Source organism: Hyla sarda, chromosome 9 (assembly GCF_029499605.1).
Source record: "Hyla sarda isolate aHylSar1 chromosome 9, aHylSar1.hap1, whole genome shotgun sequence".
Classification (NCBI taxonomy): domain Eukaryota; kingdom Metazoa; phylum Chordata; class Amphibia; order Anura; family Hylidae; genus Hyla; species Hyla sarda.
Genome location: NC_079197.1, coordinates 91,975,412 through 91,996,937, shown reverse-complemented (window position 1 = coordinate 91,996,937; position 21,526 = coordinate 91,975,412). Strand labels below are relative to the sequence as shown.

The following is a 21,526-nucleotide window of genomic DNA, read 5'->3' as shown; positions in this document are numbered from 1 at the left end:
TACAGGGTACATTCACATGGGCAGGGGCTTACAGTGAGTATCAGGCTGCAAGTTTGCGATGCAGCTAATTTTGCGCGGCAGCTCAAACTCGCAGCGGGAACTCGCTGTAATCCCCCGCCCATGTGACTGTACCCTAAAAACACTACACTACACTAACACAAAATAAAATAAAAGTAAAAAACACTACATATACACATACCCCTACACAGCCCCCCCCCCCCCCCCCAATAAAAATGAAAAACGTCCGGTACGCCACTGTTTCCAAAATGGAGCCTCCAGCTGTTGCAAAACAACAACTCCCAGTATTGCTGGACAGCCGTTGACTGTCCAGGCATGCTGGGAGTTTTGCAACAGCTGGAGGCACCCTGTTTGGGAATCACTGGCGTAGAATACCCCTATGTCCACCCCTATGCAATCCCTAATTCAGGCCTCAAATGCGCATGGCGCTCTCTCACTTTGGAGCCCTGTCGTATTTCAAGGCAACAGTTTAGGGTCACATATGGGGTATCGCCGTACTCGGGAGAAATTGCCTAACAAATTTTGGGGGGATTTTTCTCCTTTAACCCCTTATGAAAAGGTGAAGTTGGGGTCTACAACAGCGTGTTATTGTAAAAAAATAAATTTTTTACACTAACACGCTGGTGTTGCCCTTTACTTTTCATTTTGACAAGAGGTAAAAGGGAAAAACGCCCCCCAAAATTTGTAATGCAATTTCTCCCGACTACGGAGATACCCCATATGTGGGCGCAAACTTCTCTGGGGGCGCACAACAAGGCCCAGAAGGGAGAGTGCACCATGTACATTTGAGGTGATTTGCACAGGGGTGGCTGATTGTTACAGCGGTTTTGACAAACGCAAAAAAAAAAAAACCCACATGTGACCCCATTTCGGAAACTACACCCCTCACGGAATATAATGAGGGGTGCAGTGAGAATTTACCCCCCACTGGTGTCTGACAGATCTTTGGAAGAGTGGGCTGTGCAAATTAAAAATTTTGTACAGCCCACTGTTCCAAAGTTCTGACAGACACCAGTGGGGGGGTAAATGCTCACTGTACACCTTGTTACGTTCCTCAAGGGGTCTAGTTTCCAAAATGGTATGCCATGTGGGGGTTATTTTGCTGTCCTGGCACCATAGGGGCTTCCTAAATGCGACATGCCCCCCGAGCAAAATTTGCTCTCCAAAAGCCAAATATGACTCCTTCTCTTCTGAGCATTGTAGTTCGCCCGTAGTGCACTTCAGGTCCACTTATGGGGTACCTTCATACTCAGAAGAGATGGGGTTACAAATTTTGGGGGGTATTTTCTGCTATTAACCCTTGCAAAAATGTGAAATTTGGGGGGAAACACACATTTTAGTGAAAAAAAATATATATTTTTTTACATATGCAAAAGTCGTGAAACCCCTGTGGGGTATTAAGGCTCACTTTATTCCTTGTTACGTTCCTCAAGGGGTCTAGTTTCCAAAATGGTATGCCACGTGAGGGTTTTTTGCTGTTGTGGCACCATAGGGGCTTCCTAAATGCGACATGCCCCCCGACCAACATTTGCTCTCCAAAAGCCAAATATGACTCCTTCTCTTGTGAGCATTGTAGTTTGCCCGTAGTGCACTTCAGGTCCACGTATGGGGTACCTCCATACTCAGAAGAGATGGGGTTACAAATTTTGGCGGGTATTTTCTGCTTTTAACCCTTGCAAAAATGTGAAATTTGGGGGGAAACACACATATTAGTGAAAAATTTTTTTTTTTTTTACATATGCAAAAGTCGTGAAACACCTGTGCGGTATTAAGGTTCACTTTACCCCTTGTTACGTTTCCCAAGGGGTCTAGTTTCCAAAATGGTATGCCATGTGGGGATTTTTTGCTGTTCTGGTACCATAGGGGCTTCCTAAATGCAACATGCCCCCCAAAAACCATTTCAGAAAAACGTACTCTCCAAAATTCCCTTGTCGCTCCTTCGCTTCTGAGCCCTCTACTGCGCCCGCCGAACACTTTACATAGACATATGAGGTATGTGCTTACTCGAGAGAAATTGGGCTACAAATATAAGTATAAATTTTCTCTTTTTACCCCTTGTAAAAATTCAAAAATTGGGTCTACAAGAACATGCGAGTGTAAAAAATGAAGATGGTGAATTTTCTCCTTCACTTTGCTGCTATTCCTGTGAAACACCTAAAGGGTTAAAATGCTGTCTGAATGTCATTTTGAATACTTTGGGGGGTGCAGTTTTTATAATGGGGTCATTTGTGGGGTATTTCTAATATGAAGACCCTTCAAATCCACTTCAAACCTGAACTGGTCCCTGAAAAATAGTGAGTTTGAAAATGTTGTGAAAAATTGGAAAATTGCTGCTGAACTTTGAAGCCCTCTGGTGTCTTCCAAAAGTAAAAACTCATTAATTTTATGATGCAAACATAAAGTAGACATATTGTATTTGTGAATAAAAAATTTTTTTATTTGGAATATCCATTTTCCTTACAAGCAGAGAGCTTCAAAGTTCGAAAAATGCAAAATTTTCAATTTTTTCAGCAAATTTTGAAATTTTTCACTATGAAACGATGCAAGTATCGACAAAATTTTACCAATAACATAAAGTAGAATATGTCACGAAAAAACAATCTCGGAATCAGAATGATAGGTAAAAGCATTCCAGAGTTATTAATGTTTAAAGTGACAGTGGTCAGATGTTCAAAAAACGCTCCGGTCCTAAGGTGTAAAATGGCCTGGTCCTTAAGGGGTTAAAGTGACAGTGGTCAGATGTGCAAAAAAAATGCTCTAATCCTTAAGGTGAAAATGGGCTGGGTCCTTAAGGGATTAAACTAAAAACATTGTAGCTTGTTGTGTCTCCATTTAATCTTTTATATTTTTGGTAATTTGGTATTCTAAAGGTTTCTGTTCAGTATCTGGATTAACATTGTGTTGCTGTGTTTGGGGTCTCTGTGATCACCAGAACCAGGCTGTTTCCTTGGATATTTTTTTTGCTTGTTGCATAAACCAAAGCATTTGCTCCATACTGCAACTTTTGCTGGTTTCCTGCCAAGGTGTAGGAGTCTGCCTCACAAGATAAATGTAGGATTTGAAGCTTGGGGACTCGCTTATTGTAAATTGCTGTGGCTAAGCAAAAAAAGGCTTTCAACTTTTGATTTGGGGTTTATTCACACCTCTGTAATATGGCTGTGTGTAGGAGCAGTATATTGCCAGAAAAGGGATCAGACTCGTATGAAAGCCTTCTATCTTCAAATGATTTATGAAGGTTTGCATAACTCAAGTTGGGATTTTATCATGTAAAGTAATTTTTTACACAAATATGCACCTAGATACATCGATTGCAAATGTATGATGAACCTTCAGATTATGCAGTCTAAGTAAAAATCTGTACTATCCTGCTGCACCCTCCAGTATTTTCTATTTATCATCTGTATGCACTAATGTGACATCCATGAGACTTCAGCTTTACCTCGGCAGCAGTTTGCAGCCTGGTGCTATGATGATCCATTGGTACGTAATCACATCTCCACATACAGTTGAGAAATAGGATGGACTGACAACTGGTGCAGCAGGAGCAATGCCGAATTTGTAAGGTAAGTATTGTCAAATCTGATTTCCTCATAATTTTAAGCAGTGGTATAGATCACATAACGGTGTACAGAGTGGTGTATATCTCTGGTGAAGATCCCAGTGTACTTGCTTAGTATAACTTTACAGATGTATTCACTCAGAGAACGCCGCTTGTGATGTTATACATCAGTATACTTCATTATGGTACAAAAAAAAAAAAGCATAGAAGGCTCCACTATTCCATATACAGGTATACAGTAAAATGTCATGAATATACTTTGGGCAACATGGCCCACTGTGTATGCCTGTTGATAGTACTTAGTTGATGCAGTTTTCTTTCTCCACTGTTTTACTACAAATATTTTACATTTTGTTTTAGGGTCTACCAAGAATGAGACGATCACCAAATTTTTACAGCTTTGTATATTTCCCCGCTGTGTGTTCTCATCAATTGATGCTGTATACTGTGCTCGGTTTGTAGAGCTTGTACACTTACAGAAAACGCCTAACTTTTCTACACTACTTTGCTATGATAGAGTAAGTATTCTTTGAAGTGTTTCTGGTTTTCATGGTTCATTTTATCCTTTCCATTAGGGTTTCCTTTTTAGTGAGCCCCAAATCCACTATTTACTTTTAAAGGAAACATGAAATCACTTTCATGCTGCCTGAACTGTGATGCGGGATGGGGGAAACTTCTTCCCACTCCACCAGCCTTGATTGATATATTTCTTTCTGTACATAAACAGTGACAGACTATCAATGAGGATGAGTGGGGAAAAGCTACCAGGGACCACCTACGTGACTTGTGGTTCATGCAACATGCAACTGATGACAGACTTCCTTAAATTTATTGAGGTTCCTGGATAGTAATGACACCATTGTCTTTATGTAGAAGCTTTTTTTATTCTGCTCTTTTTAGTAATATAGTAAGAGCTGCTTATTGGATAGTCTAATAAATTAGTATAGTATTTCTGCCTACAGTAGTGGAGAATTAGCAGTACAGATGATAGTGGTGTTACATTGCTTTAGCATTATAGAAGGGGGCATTTGTTAATCTAGTTCTTTGGCATGTGTCTTTGAGGTATACAAGATAATGCATACTCATGAGCATGAAAGATGCATGCAATTTTTTTAATTGTTCAATGTGTTAAGACAGTTTTGTCAGTGTCGTGGTCTTGGTTCTGATAAATCTGGTCTTTTCCTAATGACAGGTCTTCTCGGACATCATTTACACTGTTGCAAGCTGCACAGAAAATGAAGCCAGCCGTTATGGAAGATTTCTTTGTTGTATGCTGGAAACTGTTACCAAGTGGCACAGTGATCGAGCCATATATGATAAGGTGAGGAAATAAGATATAACTTGATCAGATGATGCTTATGTCCTGAATTAACTGTGCTTTTTGTGGACATACATTTTAGATTAATGACCGAACCCACCATTCATCTAATTTGCATGAGGGGGTTGCTCCAGAAGGTCTCCCTAATTACAGGGTATCAACATACACATTCTTTTGCCGATAAAGGCCATCGTGAGTGTTATCTGGTAACAGCTTTCTTCCTATTGAGAATACATGCACTCTCTGCCCGACCTAGTGGTTAAATATGGTGCGATCAGGACAAATGGCTATTGGTCAAGTGCCTGTATCTGAAATGTATGGGCAGTATTACATTGCCATGTTTTCAGCCATGTTACTACCTGGATTCTCTATTCTGAATACTACAGGGAATTAGTGTTTTATGATAGATTATTGTATTGCCTATAGTTCATTCCCAATTTTTTTGGTCCCAGATTTAAAATCCAGCAAAGTTAGTTTTTGTTTGTTACGACAATGGTGAAATTGTATACTGACTTTGTAGCCTACATTTTTGGTACTATATGTAACCCAGACGGAGACATGTTAAAAGGGTTATCCACCATAAGGTGATTTTAGTACATACCTGGCAGACAGTAATGGACATGCTTAGGAAGGATCTGCGCTTGTCTTTGGGCTAAATGGTTATGTTGTGAGATTACCATAATACTGTGGCTAGCTTTTTGTGAACTGGTATTTACTGTTTGAGTTTTCTTTTTTTGCCTACAAATCCCATAATTCTTTTTTCCTCCCAACACATCAGCCACCCCACCCATTGAAACATAAATGAGCTGCATCCATTCAAAAGACCTGTGGTTTTCAATCAGGGTGCCTACAGCTGTTGCATTAGTTGCAGATTGATCTCTCTCCCACCAAGCGATCCCTTCACCCATTGAAGCAGACAGGCTCCCTGTCATCAGCTGACTAGTGAGTCAGGTCTTGGCCGCATTGCAACTTGGGAAATCCCGAGACATGAGTAATGTTGTATGCTGTTAAAAATAAATATTGATGTAAAAATCACATAAGAATTGTGAGAAAACAGTCACACACCGGTACAGACACTATATCATGAACTACACTAACTTTACAGCCCCTGTAGCATAGTAAATAAAACAAAATCCTGGAATATCTCTTGAAATGTATTTCAGAAGGACCCACTTTTTGTATGTAGCTGTCCAATGAAAGCCTGTAACATATTTTACAGTATACTTCTGGATTGCGCGTTCTCAGAGGTCTTTGAAGCTATTTAGCTAGTTTATTTTACCACAAAAACTGGTGGCCACAGATTAGGACTTTAGTCCTGATTTCCTCACCCAAGCAAAGATGGAAAGACATGATGATATACAAGCTTGGGCTGGCTCCACACGGATGCAAATTCCGGCGTGACCACATTTCTCATGATGTGAACTGACGCCTGTCAATTTGGATCATCAAACTGCAGTCAGGCCAGAATACAGGCGCGTATATACATCTGTATAACGTCTGAGTGAAGCCAGCATATTAGAATTAAGTATGCATCCTAGCAACTTTTTATCAAATTGGAGAAAACTCATAGACGCGTCCTCCTTTACCTTTCCTCTTTGATATAGATATATATACGCACACACACACCTCATAGATTTGTGGCACAAGATGAAAAAAATATTGTGTTAAAGGGGTTGTGCGCTGCCCTGCAGTTCGGAGCTCCGCTCACAGCATCCAGAAGTTCATTGCTCCGAACGCTGTTCGCGGACGGCGGGCGTGACGTCTCGCCCGCCCCCTTCGTGACGTCTCGCCCGCCCCCTTCGTGACGTCTCGCCCGCCCCCTTCGTGACGTCTCGCCCGCCCCCTTCGTGACGTCTCGCCCGCCCCCTTCGCGACGTCTCGCCCGCCCCCTTCGCGACATCTCGCCCGCCCCCTTCGCGACGTCTCGCCCGCCCCCTTCGCGGCGTCTCGCCCGCCCCCTTCGCGGCGTCTCGCCCGCCCCCTTCGCGGCGTCTCGCCCGCCCCCTTCGCGGCGTCTCGCCCGCCCCCTTCGCGGCGTCTCGCCCGCCCCCTTCGCGGCGTCTCGCCCGCCCCCTTCGCGGCGTCTCGCCCGCCCCCTTCGCGGCGTCTCGCCCGCCCCCTTCGCGGCGTCTCGCCCGCCCCCTTCGCGGCGTCTCGCCCGCCCCCTTCGCGGCGTCTCGCCCGCCCCCTTCGCGGCGTCTCGCCCGCCCCCTTCGCGGCGTCTCGCCCGCCCCCTTCGCGGCGTCTCGCCCGCCCCCTTCGCGGCGTCTCGCCCGCCCCCTTCGCGGCGTCTCGCCCGCCCCCTTCGCGGCGTCTCGCCCGCCCCCTTCGCGGCGTCTCGCCCGCCCCCTTCGCGGCGTCTCGCCCGCCCCCTTTGCGGCGTCTCGCCCGCCCCCTTTGCGGCGTCTCGCCCGCCCCCTTTGCGACGTCTCGCCCGCCCCCTTTGCGACGTCTCGCCCGCCCCCTTCGCGACGTCTCGCCCGCCCCCTTCGCGACGTCTCGCCCGCCCCCTTCGCGACGTCTCGCCCGCCCCCTCAACGAAAGTCTATGGGAAGGGGGCCCGACCGCTGTCACGCCCCCTTCCCATAGACTTTGGTAGAGGGGGCGGGCGAGACGTCACGAGGGGGCGGGCGAGACGTCACGAGGGTGCTGGGCGAGACGTCACGCCCGGCGGCCGCGAACACGGAAGCCCGCACACAGCGTTCGGAGGAATGAACTTCCGGATGCTGTGAGTGGAGCTGCGAACTGCAGGGCAGCGCACAACCCCTTTAATAGAGGAGGTTTGCACGTTATGGACCTGTCCAGTGGTTGTGTTGTGCTTTGCAGCCTCTTAAAGGTTTTACTAGTGTGCCACACTAATGTATGGAATTTATATTATGAAAATTTGGAGCTCTTAATGAAATTTAATGGAAAACTGTCAACCTGTTCACCCACACTAAACCCAGTACACTGGGTTATATTGTGGGTTAACAGGAGTCCAAGCTTGGAGCATGCTGGAAGTTGTAGTTTTGCAACATCTGGAGGGCTACAGTTTGGACACCACTACACTGTGAACCCCTGCCCGTGTGAATGTACCCTAAAAACACTAAGTACACAAAATAAAAAGTAAAACACCACATATGCATATACCCCTACACATTTACACCCCCCCCCCCCCCCCCCCAATAAAAACGAGAAACGTCTTGTAGGGCACGGTTTCTAAAACGGAGCCTCCAGCTGTTGCAAAACAACAACTCCAAGTATTGCCGGAAAGCCATTGACTGTCTAGGCATGCTGGGAGTTTCTAATTAAGGCCTCAAATGCACATGGGGCGCTCTCACTTCGGAGCCCTGTCATATTTCAAGTAAACAGTTTAAGGCCACATATGGGGTATTTTTGTACTCGAGAGAAATTGCACTACAAATTTGGGGGGCTTTTACCCCTTATGAAAACCAAAATTTGAGGTCTACACCAGCCTGTTAGTGTAAAAAAAAAAGAATTTTTTTTTACACTAACATGCTGGTGTTGCCCCATACTTTTTATTTTCACAAGCTGTAAAAGACGAAAAAAAATTATAATTTGTAATGCAATTTCTCCTGATTACGGAAATACCCCATGTGGATGTAAAATGCTCTGCGGTCGTACAACAAGGTTCAGGAGTGAGAGCACCATGTACATTTGAGGTGATTTGCACAGGGGTGGCTGATCGTTACAGTGGCTCTGACAGAAAGGCAAAAAAAAAATACCCACATGTGACCCCATTTTGGAAACTACAACTCTCACATAATGTAATAAGGGGTGCAGTGAGCATTTACGCCCCACAGGAGTCTTTTGGAACAAGGGATTTTTGGAACAGTGGTCCGTGAAAATGAAAAATGTAATATTTCATTTGCACAGCCCATTGTTCTAAAGATCTATCAAATGCCAGTAAATGCTCACTGTACCCCTTATTACATTCTGTGAGGGGTGTAGTTTCCAAAATGGGGTCACATGTGGGGGGGGGGGGGGGTTTGTAAATGCACATCTTGTACTAAGAAGAGATGGGGTTACAAATTTGGGGGTGGGGGGGGGCATTTTCTCCTATTACCCCTTGTAAAAATGTAACATTTTGGGGGAAAATAAACCACATTTTAGTGGAATTTTTATTTTTCATTTACACAGATAACAAAGTTGTCAAACATCTGTGGGGTGTTAAGGCTCACTGTACCCCTTGTTACATTCCTTGAGGGGTGTAGTTTCCAAAATAGTATGCCATGATGGGTTTTATTTTTGCTGTTCTGGCACCATAGGGGCTTTCTTCATGTGGCATGCCAAAAACCATTTCAGAAAAACTGACTCTCCAAAATACCATTGTCGCTCCTTCCCTTCTGTCCCTCCAGTGCACCCACAGACCACTAACAGGGTTACTCCTCTCCTCAGCGTCCGGAATAGTGAGTTCCTGGACGCTGTGTGTGGGCTTCTGTGTTTACGCCCGCCCCCTCGTGACGTCACGCCCCTTCCCATAGACTTGCATTGAGAGGGCAGGCCGTGAGGTCACGAGGGGGCAGGCGTGAACACGGAAGCCCGCACACAGCGTTCAGGAACTCGATGTTCCAGACGCTGGGGAGCTGAGTGACTTTTTAACATCCACGTATGAGGTATTTCCTTACTCGAGAGAAGTTGGGTTACAAATTTTGGGTGATTTCTCTCCTTTTACCCCTTGTAAAAATTCAAAAACTGGGTCTACAAGAACATGTGAGTGTAAAAAATGAAGATTTTGAATTTTCTCCTTCACTTTGCTGCTATTCCTGTAAAACACCTAAAGGGTTAACAAACTTTCTGAATGTCATTTTGAATACTTTGAGGGGTGGTGTTTTTATAATGGGGTAATTAATGGGGTATGTCTAACATGAAAGACCCTCAAATCCACTTCAAAACTGAACTGGTTCCTGAAAAAAGGAGATTTTTGTACTCACCGTAACATCTTTCTCGTAGCTTTTCATTGGGGGACGCCGAACTGATGGGTATATGCTCTTGCCACTAGGAGGCGCTGACAGTAGGAAAAAAAAGTCTGCTCCTCCCTGGCAGGATATACCCGCCCACTGGAAGTGAGGAAACCAGTTTTGTCACAAAGCAGTAGGAGAAGCCAACAAGAAATACGTCCGAAGGACCCTAGAAAGGAATCCCGGAGTAACAACTCAAGAACCAGTAAGAATAATCCTGAAAAAGGAAGAAGAAATGGGTGGGTGTGGTGTCCCCCAATGAGAGCTACGAGAGAGAGAGATTTTAAGGGGAGTACAAAAATCTCCTTTTCTCTGGCGCTCTTCATTGGGGGACTCCGAACTGATGGGACGTACCAAAGCAGCTCCCTAGGGTGGGAAAAATACAACCACCGGAAAGAAGGGATCAGTCCCAAGACTGAACCCCAGAGTCCACGTGGTCCGTGGACGAGCCCCCAGGTCGGAGACAGACCAGAGCCAGAAATTGAGCTCCCAGAAGATCGCCCGACCAGGAAGAGGGAGCAGGACCCCAAGGAAAAGGCTGACCTCTGCGGGGACCAGACAAGAAATCAATATGTCAGGCTCACCTGGAAAACGAACAACCCCAGAGGAGTAAGGAAAAGCAGATGTCCGCGAAAAGACATCGGATGACCACTACATAGAGGAACATGAAGAGAAGGCATGCAGTAGAGAAAAGAACCGCCCCGCCAGATGGGCTAGCGGTGGAGTCTGGGTCGAAACGGAACACATGCCCAAGATTGGAACCAGCACCAAGGGTGATCCGAAAAAGCTGCCTGAAAGGAAGGCACGCCACAGCAGCCAAGGACCAGAAAGTCATAGATCCAGTGGTCCAAGCGGACCCGAGCACTCCGAAAAAACATCCCGCCAGAATGGGAACGTAGGGGGGGATAAAGGAGAGCCCAACTGGGACTCCCAGGGCCTGGGCGCAGGAATGATTGTGCCCGGAGATCTAGTTGTCAGTGCGGTATAACTTACACAGACAAAAAAAAGGGAAAGAAGAACTAACCCTTCCATGGAGATGGCACAAAGTCCTCCAGCAGAGGAGAGATGCCAGGCTGCGTGAGCAGCAGTAGAAAACCAAAAAGGTGGAAGAGAGCCAGGCCGCAAAGGCCGGCAAGCCCACAGCCTAGACAGGAAGATCTAGGAGGGCCCTCGGAAAAGCCAAGGGCCCCACCGATATCCCACCTAAAAGGGGGAAACAACGAGGCGGCATCATCTCGGAAGCAGAAGCCAGTAAGGACCCGTGCCAAGCACTGCGATCTCCACACCCCCTGTGGAAAGGCCATGGTACAAGAGGTGGATGGACAGAGCCCCCGACTGGGGTCTCCTGATGCCCCTCTGGACAGAGGGAGCAGAAGCCAGGACACTGGAGCAGGGCAACGATAGCAGTGGGGTACCAAGGCCGCCACACAAAGAACAAAAAACCGCAGACATCCCAAGGAAGAAGGAATGTAGCGCAGGAAACCTGCAGAAAGGGCGCCAAGAACCTGCAGATACGCACACGGCAGAACTGTCCCTGGAAAAGGACATCGGACGACAGCCACAGCGTAATGAGCAAGACGACCAGGTGGTTTAGAAAAACATGCAGACACAGTCCGGCTATGTAGTAAAGGGACCATGGGCAGGTCCAGTCCCGCATACAGAAAACACAGCGAGAAGAGAGATACCTGCCGTCGGACAGGGTACACACCCTGCCACTCAGAATCTGATGCATGGAACAAAGTCCATAGAGGGACACGGGAGACGCACTGAAAACAACACCTTGGCAGCAGGTCACCTGAACTACCGCCCACAGAGTGGGAGATGTATGGAAGATAACTGAAGTCAGTAGACAGCCACATGGCAAACTGACTGGCTGACAAGAATAGAATTCCAGAGCACCCAAGATGACTCCAGTCAGCCCCCCACATGAATTGGGGTACTAGAGTGAGGTCCGACCAAACGGTTGACCAGGTAGAGGAGAGAGACCCAGCAGCCGAAGGAACGTCCAACTGACGGCAAACCCGCATACCTGTGGGGACCGTACCCCAGTACCCGCACTCAGTGGTGAGTTACGGAAAAACAGGCTATGCTCGCGGCGGCCCTGAGGTCAGGGACCGATGGCAGCATAAACAGAGTAGATAATGGACTAACTGAACGAGGGCAACGCCCTAAGCGTGGAGAGAAGACAAGAGACATAAAGTCAGTAACTGTGCTCCATAGACACAGGCTGGAGGGCAGGGAGGTAAAGGAGCCATGGACAGAAGCCCCGCTCCTGGAGATAGGAGGCAGGCAGAGGAGCCATGGGATGCCTTTCAACCTCATAGGGCCCCTGGAACACAATGAGTCAGTTCCGTGCATACCACGAACCGGGACTCAAGCTGCAAGCCGTCAGCCGTGACAGGCGGCAGAGGAAAAATGCCGACCACGGTGTGGCGTAGAGGTATGGAACCCTAGGAAAGAACAAGCCAATCCGGCAGGCACCCAGCACCGTAGGAGGTACCAAACTCCAGCCGCGGATACCTCAGCCGTGAGATGTGAAACAGACGGCGTAGGGAGCCGTGCAGACGACCACCTGGTCAACAGGTACGGGTCCGGAGTAGACCCCGAGCTGGTCCGTCGACACCACGCAAATCAGCGGGGTACCGAGGCTCCCTCCGCAGATACAGCAACCGGGTGATGTAAGCTAGGCAGTGTAGATCAGTACAGATATGAATTAAACAACCTTTCAGGGGTTACCCCCTCGCGGGGATTGAACCCTTCACTAGAACCCCCCTTAAGAACAATCTTTATTCTTAACTTGTTAAAATGTTACCCCTTCACACAATTGTTAAAATTATCAGTGGAGGGTATAGTATTGGGGAGCTATGATTGCTCCTCTCTATATATGTAGAGCTTGTTATATATAATTCTCCGTGCCAATCTTCTATTGCTTTGGCACAGAGTATACCTGTGCTCTAAACTATTATTGTCCCTCCACTGTTTAAAACTTAACTACCAGCCCACCCGACGTTTCGGTGATAAATCACGTTTGTCAAGGGTTAGAGGCTAATAAAAAAGGAGAGCTCCAGACCTGTGTGCACCTCCTATGACACTAGATAAAACTGGTTTCCTCACTTCCAGTGGGCGGGTATATCCTGCCAGGGAGGAGCCGACTTTTTTTCCTAGTGTCAGCGCCTCCTAGTGGCAAGAGCATATACCCATCAGTTCGGTGTCCCCCAATGAAGAGCGCCAGAAAAATTCTGATTTTGAAAATTTAGTGAAAAATTGGCAAATTGCTGCTGAACTTTGAAGCCCTCTGATGTCTTCTGAAAGTAAAAACATGTCAACTTCATCATGCCAACATAAAGTAGACATATTGTATATGGGAATCAATATATAATTTATTTGGGATGTCAGTTTTCCTTATAAGCAGAGAGCTTCAAAGTTAAAAAAAAATGCAACATTTTGGATTTTTTTTTTTTACCAAGAAATGAAACTATCGACTGAAATTTACCACTAACACAAAGTAGAATATGCCACGAAAAAACAGTCTCTGAATCAGAGTAAACTGTAAAAGCATCCCAGAGTTATTAATGCATGAAGTGACAGTGGTCAGAATTGCAAAAAGGGCTCAGTCCTTAAGGGGTTAAGGAAAGGTAGGGTGAACTTCTATATATCCCAAAGCTTTGCATATTCCACCATTTGCTGTGCCCAAAAAACTGATTGAACTGTTTTATGAAGTTGACTTTATCCATCTTCTGTTGTAACCTGTTAATACTGAGAGGATGCTAGATAAGAAGCTGAGCAGACTTAATGCGGTTCTACTGGGCCTGCCTGGAGTTATTGTATTAAAAATACAGCACCTTGCTTGTTTACAGTTGGCATCAAAAACACCATTGGGGATTATAATTACTGAATTACCAAAAATAGGTCAAATGAATATTCAACTGTACGTAAGCAATTAAGATGAAGAATGGTGCTATGTTCTCTTTAAGTTGCTGACTAGGCGTGTCGTGATTCATTTATTGAATTATGCTTAGGTTCCCTGCTTGCTTTTTCCTGCTCACTTATACATGCCTTACCTTGTATTTGTTCGTTCTCCATAATATGCCATTGTAAAATCCCTCAGTAAAGCATCAAGCTGTAAGGTCCTTTGTACGACTGCAGCTAGTTTAGCCTGATACCAACATTTCCTAGTAGTTTTATGTATTAGTAGTATTGCAGCATATTTTTTTATATTTATTCCTTAATACTCCATATTCACCGGAGTCTGTAAGAATTAATTATAGCAACATGTAGCTTTATTTTTGGCTGGATGTTATCTGAGTATTCAGGAGAAGAAATGTTCTGTCAGGCTGGATTTGACAGTAGAAGATACGCCGTTCTGCGCTGCGTACCTTCTTGTGAGAATGCTTCATGTCGGGATTTTGGACTGTTGAGCTTCATCATCAGCTGGAGACAACTGATTAAAATCCCAGGCCCTAGGTTTAAATATTCATGCTGCTTCTGACAGGCTGCCGACTCCTTACTAACACATTTCTAACACATTTCTAAGCCAAATTTCTTGCTGTCACTTCCTGCTGCATGTCAGCCATTCACGTCAATAGTCAGTGAAGCATTGACTTTCATTCCTCCTATCTTTTGCATAGTGGATTCAGAGCTGTGATAGTGTTTGTTTTTTGTATTACAGTTAAAGTGAAGAGATACTTAGTATTACAGTTAAACCACTTGTTATAGCAGGCATTGGAAATACAATGGCTGTTCCTCATATGTCCACCCTCCTATTGTTAAAGGGGTTGTCCGTTCTTATGTAAATAAGGCTTACATGGGGTGCACTGATCTAAATGTTTACCAGGTGTGCGCACCTGAGGTGCCATCTCTGCATTTTTTATGATTTTGTAGTGAAGAGCTGCTACTGAACTGCCACTGGCTTGTCTTCAAGAGACAAGGTGATTGCAGCATAACCTGGTGACAGACATCGATTGGAACAATGCATTACTTTATTCTATACAGCCATTTGTTTCATATCCTCAGTGATACCGTGGACAGGGTAGTAGTCCTGCCCATTATGGGCATGAAAATAATACATTGTTACATTTCTGGTCTATCATTTCATACTAGTTTATGGTATCCTCAGATAGGGCAGAATAAACCTAGGGATAGATACCCTTTTTAAAGACAAATTTTATCCTCTTTCTGCAAGTCCACAAGGACATTTCCCCCCCCCCCCCATGCGTCCAATTGGGGCTGGCATCTCCTCTCTCAATGAACATTTATGGGCATGGGTTGATTCTATGCTCCAACCGTTGATAGGGGAGATGCCAGGCTACATTGAAGATACAGGACATCTTCTTTCTATTTTTGATCAGGTTGGGTGTGGGTTACCGCCGATGTTACCTTTTTTTTTTTATATATGACATGTTTTGGTTTCTGCATACCTATTCGGGGTACTCCGGTGGTCTGCGGCAATTTATCATCAAGGTGGTGGAATTTTTACTCACACATACTTTTTTTAATGTTTGACGGCGATTTCTTCCTGCAGACCACCGGAGCTTCTATGGGGGCTAAGTTCTGCCCCTCTCTTGCCAACATCTATATGTGTTGGTGGGAGAGGGGGACACTCTTTTCTCCCCATAATCCCTTTGCACCTCACATCCAATGGTATGGCTGCTACATCGATGACCTCCTGATTATTTGGAGGTCCGATGTAGCCATCGAAGCCTTTTCCCAGTACCTCAATGAGAATTAGGTAAATCTACGTTTTACTGTAGCTTTAAGCACTGGAGAAGTCCCTTTTCTGGATCTGAGGTTGTCTAGGTGCCCTTCAAAAGGCAAAATCATCACACGCTCTTTTGGTAAACCACATCCCCACATGTGGCCAAAAATTTGCCCGTTGGGGAGAAGGTACGGGCAAGATGGAATTGTTCACTTGATGTTGACTTTGAGGAGGAAGCAAATGCTGTAGGAACACGCTTACTTAAAAGAGGCTATCAAAAATTGCATATAGATCATGCCAAAAAGGTGGCAAGATCTAAGAATAGATCTGATCTAGTACAGAAAAAAAAGGCATACATTGCACAACAAGATACTACCCAACAACCGGTCACCTTTGTCACTCAGTACAGCACGGACTATAAATTAATTACAGGTGCGTGCTTAGAAGAGCGCCCAGTATAGGCCAGATGGTTTCCCCTAGTCTCTTTGTGACCAATATTGATAAGCCGCTTACATGGCTTACCAACACGGGCACTTACAAACGTGGCCACCTTAGGTGTATATGTTGCAGTATTATGCATGCCTCTAAAGAATTTTATTCCTCTACAAGAAACGAGTTGCATACAATGAAACAATACATAAACTGCAACACACCTTTTGTAGTATATCTAGTATCATGTCGAGAGTGTAATGTCTAATATGTAGGATGCACGACTTGTCCCCAAAAAAATAGAATTAGGAAGCATCTTTCTGATAACAAGCATTTTAACTCTCGACTTCTCTATGATTAGCCAACACTGTGCCACAAAACATAATGGCAACCATAATAGCTTGATCCTTCAGGGCATCAAGAGAGTGGTATCCCCATTGAGGGGGCAACCACAGACAAAAATTTCTTGATAGAGAAGTATCCTGTATCATGCATCTGTAAAGTAGGTATCCTATGGGTCTGAATAAAAGGCAGGATGTAATATTGCACTATAGAATTGCTCGAGACGCAGACGTGCTCCATCATACATCCCTATATTTATATACACATGTTCTCTGATACATCTTTTCTGATGTATATATTAGGGGTGTGAATCGCCAAGAATTATTCGATTCGAATCGCGATACCAGTGTGGCGATTCGATATATCGCGATATATCGCGATACCGTCTAGGTGACGATACATCGCGATATATCGCCCACCTGGGAGCATTCATAGATCCCAATAGACGCCGCTGTCAGCTTTGACAGCGGCGATCTAGTACTCCGGTGCACACTTTTTTTTATGTTATCCCGTCCGGGCTGCAAAATAAAATAAAACGCACTTTATCTTACCTGCCAACGAGCCCGCGGAGCTCCGGTACAGTCCGGTACAGGTGTTCGGTCCCCGGGCTGTATTCTTCTTACTTCCTGTTAGTCCGGCACGTCACATGGAGCTTCAGCCTATCACCAGCGGAGGCGGGACATCGCTGCGGCCAGTGATAGGCTGAAGCTCCATGTGACGTGCCGGGCTAACAGGAAGTAAGAAGAATACAGCCCGGGGACCGAACACCTGTACCGGAGCTCCGCGGGCTCGTTGGCAGGTAAGAAAAGTGCGTTTTATTAAAAATTCCACATCCCTAAAAGAATCGATTCAAAAATATTTTGAATCGATTCTGTATCGGCAAATGAAAAATCGCGATTATCGCGAGAATCGATTTTTTCTTACATCCCTAGTATATATCCAGATTGTGCTGCACACTATTTACAAGTTTGCAGCACTATTTTTCATCACTGTTTTTTTTACATCAATATTTAGTTTGGTCTTCATCCCTCAGTTGAATTTCTCCTGCGTTTCTTGTTTCAGATGGTCTGGCATATTGTAAGATTACAATATTTATATGATAATATACTATATCATATAAATTTTCTTTGTCTCCATCTTATACAATTTATGCAAATATCTGGTTACAGTTTTTTAATTGTTAAATTTTTATATACAATGAATATGTCTCATTATGAATGGGTCTCACTATGTTATATGTTACAAGCATTTGTGAATGTCCCGCTTTTATTTACATGTCTGTAATGGATTTTCCTGATAGGGGAGTGTCTCCTCCCCAGGTGTGATAACTGTCTCCACACCTGTGACTAAACGCACCTCCCCTATATAGGCTTTCCAACATCATGACTACTACATCAGTATGACTAAGATCGCCTAGACGATCGAAACGCGTCACTGCTGTCTAAATTCCTGTATGTTGCTGTATCGGAAATAAACTTATGCATTTGAGCTGCTGCTGCGCTGGATATTCCTTACCTTCTTAAACCTAGGGATAGATACCCTTTCTCTATCGGCTTCATTGGGGGACACAGACCGTGGGTGTATCTCGCTGTCTCTAAGAGGTGTGACACTATGGTAATAAAGCTCCTCCCAGCAGAATGCACCCGCCTTCAGGCTCTGATCTAGTCAGTTTAAGCTTAGTGTCTTAAGGAGGTGGACATTGTCTGGTTTGCTCCAGACCAGGTCTTCTGTTTATTTTCCTAGTATAGGGACGTGTTAGTTTTTTTATTCCTTTTTCTTTTCTGTTTTCAGGTGGGGACTCCGGGACTCTGGTTCCCTGTTTCCCCATTGCGAGTAAGGGGGCACAGATATTGCGTATATGCGCTGTTAACCCCCTCTCTCCAACGGTCAGCGCCTGGGTGGTACCTCCATGGGTCCGGGTCCCCCTATGTCTCTGCTCGCCTCCCTCGCGCATAGCAGCTAGGCGTGATGCAGGGACCATAAGCTGACTGAAGACTTCACTGAAGACTCCATTAGATAAGTTCTTCTGACTGAGGTAAATACTTGCAACCTCTGGAGACCCCCTGTTTTTGTCCCACCCTTCTTATGGAGCTGGCTTCTACAAGGGCTTAAAGGGGTACTCCGGTGAAAACCTTTTTTCTTTTAAATCTATTGGTGGCAATAAGTTAAACATATTTGTAAATTACTTCTATTAAAAAATCTTAATCCTTCCTGTACTTATTAGCTGCTGAATACTACAGAGGAAATTCTTTTCTTTTTGGAATGCTCTCTGATGACATCACGAGTACAGTTCTCTCTGCTGACGTTATTATAATAATAATAAAACTTTATTGTTGTCCTTAGTGGGATTTGAACCCAAGTCCCCAGCACTGCAAGGCAGCAGTGCTAACCACTGAGCCAACATGCTGCCCTTAGTATACATCTGCTATGCATGGTTGCTAAAATGGACAGAGATGTCAGCAGAGAGCACTGTGCTCGTGATGTCATCAGTGTTCCAAAAAGAAAGGAATTTCCACTGTAGCATTCAGCAGCTAATAAGTACTGGAAGGAGTAAGATTTTTTAATAGAAGTAATTTACTAATATGTTTAACTTTCTGCCACCAGTTGATTTAAAAGTAAAAAGGTTTTCACCGGAGTACCCCTTTAATTCTTATTCTGGGGGAGCAGTGGCACTAAGGGGGCAGTAAATTGGGGCTCTTCACTTTATATCTGTGTGTGGGGCTTTTCACATATATGTGTGTGTGTGTTAGGGGACTGTTCTCAGGGCCTTATATGCTTCTGTCAGCCACGGCGCTGCTACGGATCGGGCGCTCTCAGCCACGGCTTTACTTTCACTTTGTTCACAGCGCCTTATACACGGCTGACTGTCGCGGCGCTGGTACTAGCCGGGCGCTTTAGGGCCGGCTTAGTTTCTCTTTTTCCGGCAGTCTCTGCCGGCGTTAGGCTGCCCGCTGTTCCACCCGAGCGCATATGCGACCAACAGGTGCGCTCGGGATGAGGAGCGGGCGCCACAGGGCTGGGAGCTCTCAGAGCCGCCGAAGCAGCCTCTAATCAGCGCCGTGGGCGCGAATTTCAGTATGAAAGGGTCAGTTAGTTAGTGCCTGGCTTCGGGCACGCCCCTCTCTTCCTATTGGCTGGCCTGTTCCTCCACTATAGCTGCACGGAGCGAACTCTCCTCTCTGCAGCTGACAGGGGACACAACCTTTTTTTCTCTGTCTGTACCCAGGACTGTTCCTCCCTCTAAACAGAAACCTGGAAGCTCAGTGACTTACTATGTCTGTAAGCACTGTAATACCAAGATGTCTGGCTCTGCTGAGCCCACTTGCCCTGCTTGCTCCACTGCTCCCTCAGACCATCCGGTGCCCCCTGATGCCTCTTCGGTCCGGTGCGTTCAGTCGCTCCTCCAGTCTGGGTTTCTTCCCTTACCCAGTATATGGCTGACTTGACCCAAGTCTCCCGTTCGGTGGCTGAGGCCTCCTGGGAAATGGTGTCCACCTTGAAGGGGTCTTCCCTGCGCAGGACATCTGAGAGGGCCCGCTCTTCGTCTCCTCGTACTTCACGCTCTCACAAGCGTGCTAGGGGTGCCTCGTCTGACTCTTCCATTGAGTCTTCAGATAGATGTGAGCGTTCCCCTCGTGGGTCCCCCCCCCCCCAATCATCTGGGCACTAACGTCACTCCTCCCAGAGGATGTTTTCGGAGTCGCCACTCTGACATGCCAGAGCCGCGTACCAGGTCTGGGTCGCCCCCCTCCAGGTCTGCCTCTACTCATTCACATTCCCCTGGTGAACTAGTGGGCGAGGCTTCCGAACCGACATCTGATCCAGAGGACCGCTCGGACTCGATTGCAACAGTGAACTCATTGGTGACTGCCATAAGAGACACCTTTCACTTAAAGGACTCAGGATCTTCAGATGTCAATCCAGAAGTATCCTTTCATCGTACTAAGCCAGCACCTAAAAGGTTCAGCTCTCACGCTGACTTTGATGACATTCTGGAACCTGTATGGAAACATCCAGACAAAAGATTCCTGGGAATCAAGACAATTCAAGAACGTTATCCATTTGATAAGGACTAAGGTGGCTTCCCCTCCCTCTGTGGATCCACCAATCTCCCGGATCTCTAAGGCGACTACACTGCCTCTGGCAGATGCAGCTGCCTTCAAGGATCACGCGGACAAGAAGAATCTTTAGCGAAGTTCACTTCTGAAGCAGCTGGCTCCTCTCTTATTCCCATCTTCGCCTCGACATGGGTGTCCAAGGCCCTGTCAGAGTGGTGCCAAAAGCTCCATCAGGATATCTTAGCGGGATCCCCCAGAGGATCTATCTGCTCTGGCTCCAATGCGCTAAAGCTGGGGACTTTCTGTGCGCAGCTTCCATGCAGTCAGCCCGTTGTTCTGCCTTTGCTGTAGGTCACCTAGCGGCCCTCCACCGCTCTGTGGCTTAAAGCTTGGAATGCGGATGGCGCTTCCAAAAGGTCTCTCACTGAGCTCCACCTTACGGGCGGCCGTCTTTTTGGCAAATGCCTTGATGAGATTATCTCTGAGGCAACGGGAAGTAAGAGTTTCTTGTTACCTCGAAATAAGGCTCGCCCTACTTCCCAAAGGGAAGTCCTTTTCCTTTCGGACCTCTGGCCCCAGTAAAAGGTTCGGGCAGGCGCCCTCGCGGGACAAGAAGGCTCCCTCGTTCCGGGCATGCCCGTCTTAGAAGTCGGACTCCAACCACCCAAATCGGGCAACCGCAAACCCACTTCTGCATGAAGTGAGGCCCCCACCCGCGGTTTCTTTTCGGGTGGGAGGTTGTCTCTTGTTTTTTCCAAGACATCTGGACCTCACACATTCAGGACCCTTGGGTTTGGGACGTGGTGTACAACGGTTACCGGATCGAATTCGCCTCCCTTCCGATGGATCGCCTTTTTCGATCCCGGGCTCCACGGTCTCCTCCTCTGGCGAAGCAATTTTGGGCGGCTCTCCAGTCTCTTCTTCTCCAGGGGGTTATCGTTCCCGTCCCTCCGGGGGAACGTTTTCGGGATTTCTATTCAAATCTTTTTGTGGTCCCCAAGAAGGACGGTTCTGTGCGACCAATCCTAGACCTCAAGCGTCTCAACCATCATCTTCTCATCCGCCACTTCCGAATGGAATCTCTCCGCTTGGTGGTGGTGTCCCTGGAACAAGGGGAGTTCCTTAGTCAGTGGACATCAGAGATGC

The 21,526-nt window shown here is 46.2% G+C and overlaps 1 protein-coding gene across 1 annotated transcript in view; it reads left to right on the top strand.

Moving 5' to 3' along the window:
• The window catches only part of THOC2 (THO complex subunit 2), a 165,620-nt gene that overhangs the window by 89,594 nt on the left and 54,500 nt on the right, over window positions 1–21,526 (top strand). Inside the window, exons 25-26 of the mRNA XM_056541081.1 lie at window positions 3,938–4,095; window positions 4,770–4,898. Coding sequence (XP_056397056.1) covers window positions 3,938–4,095; window positions 4,770–4,898 — 287 coding nt within the window. The remainder of the gene's footprint in view (window positions 1–3,937; window positions 4,096–4,769; window positions 4,899–21,526) is intronic.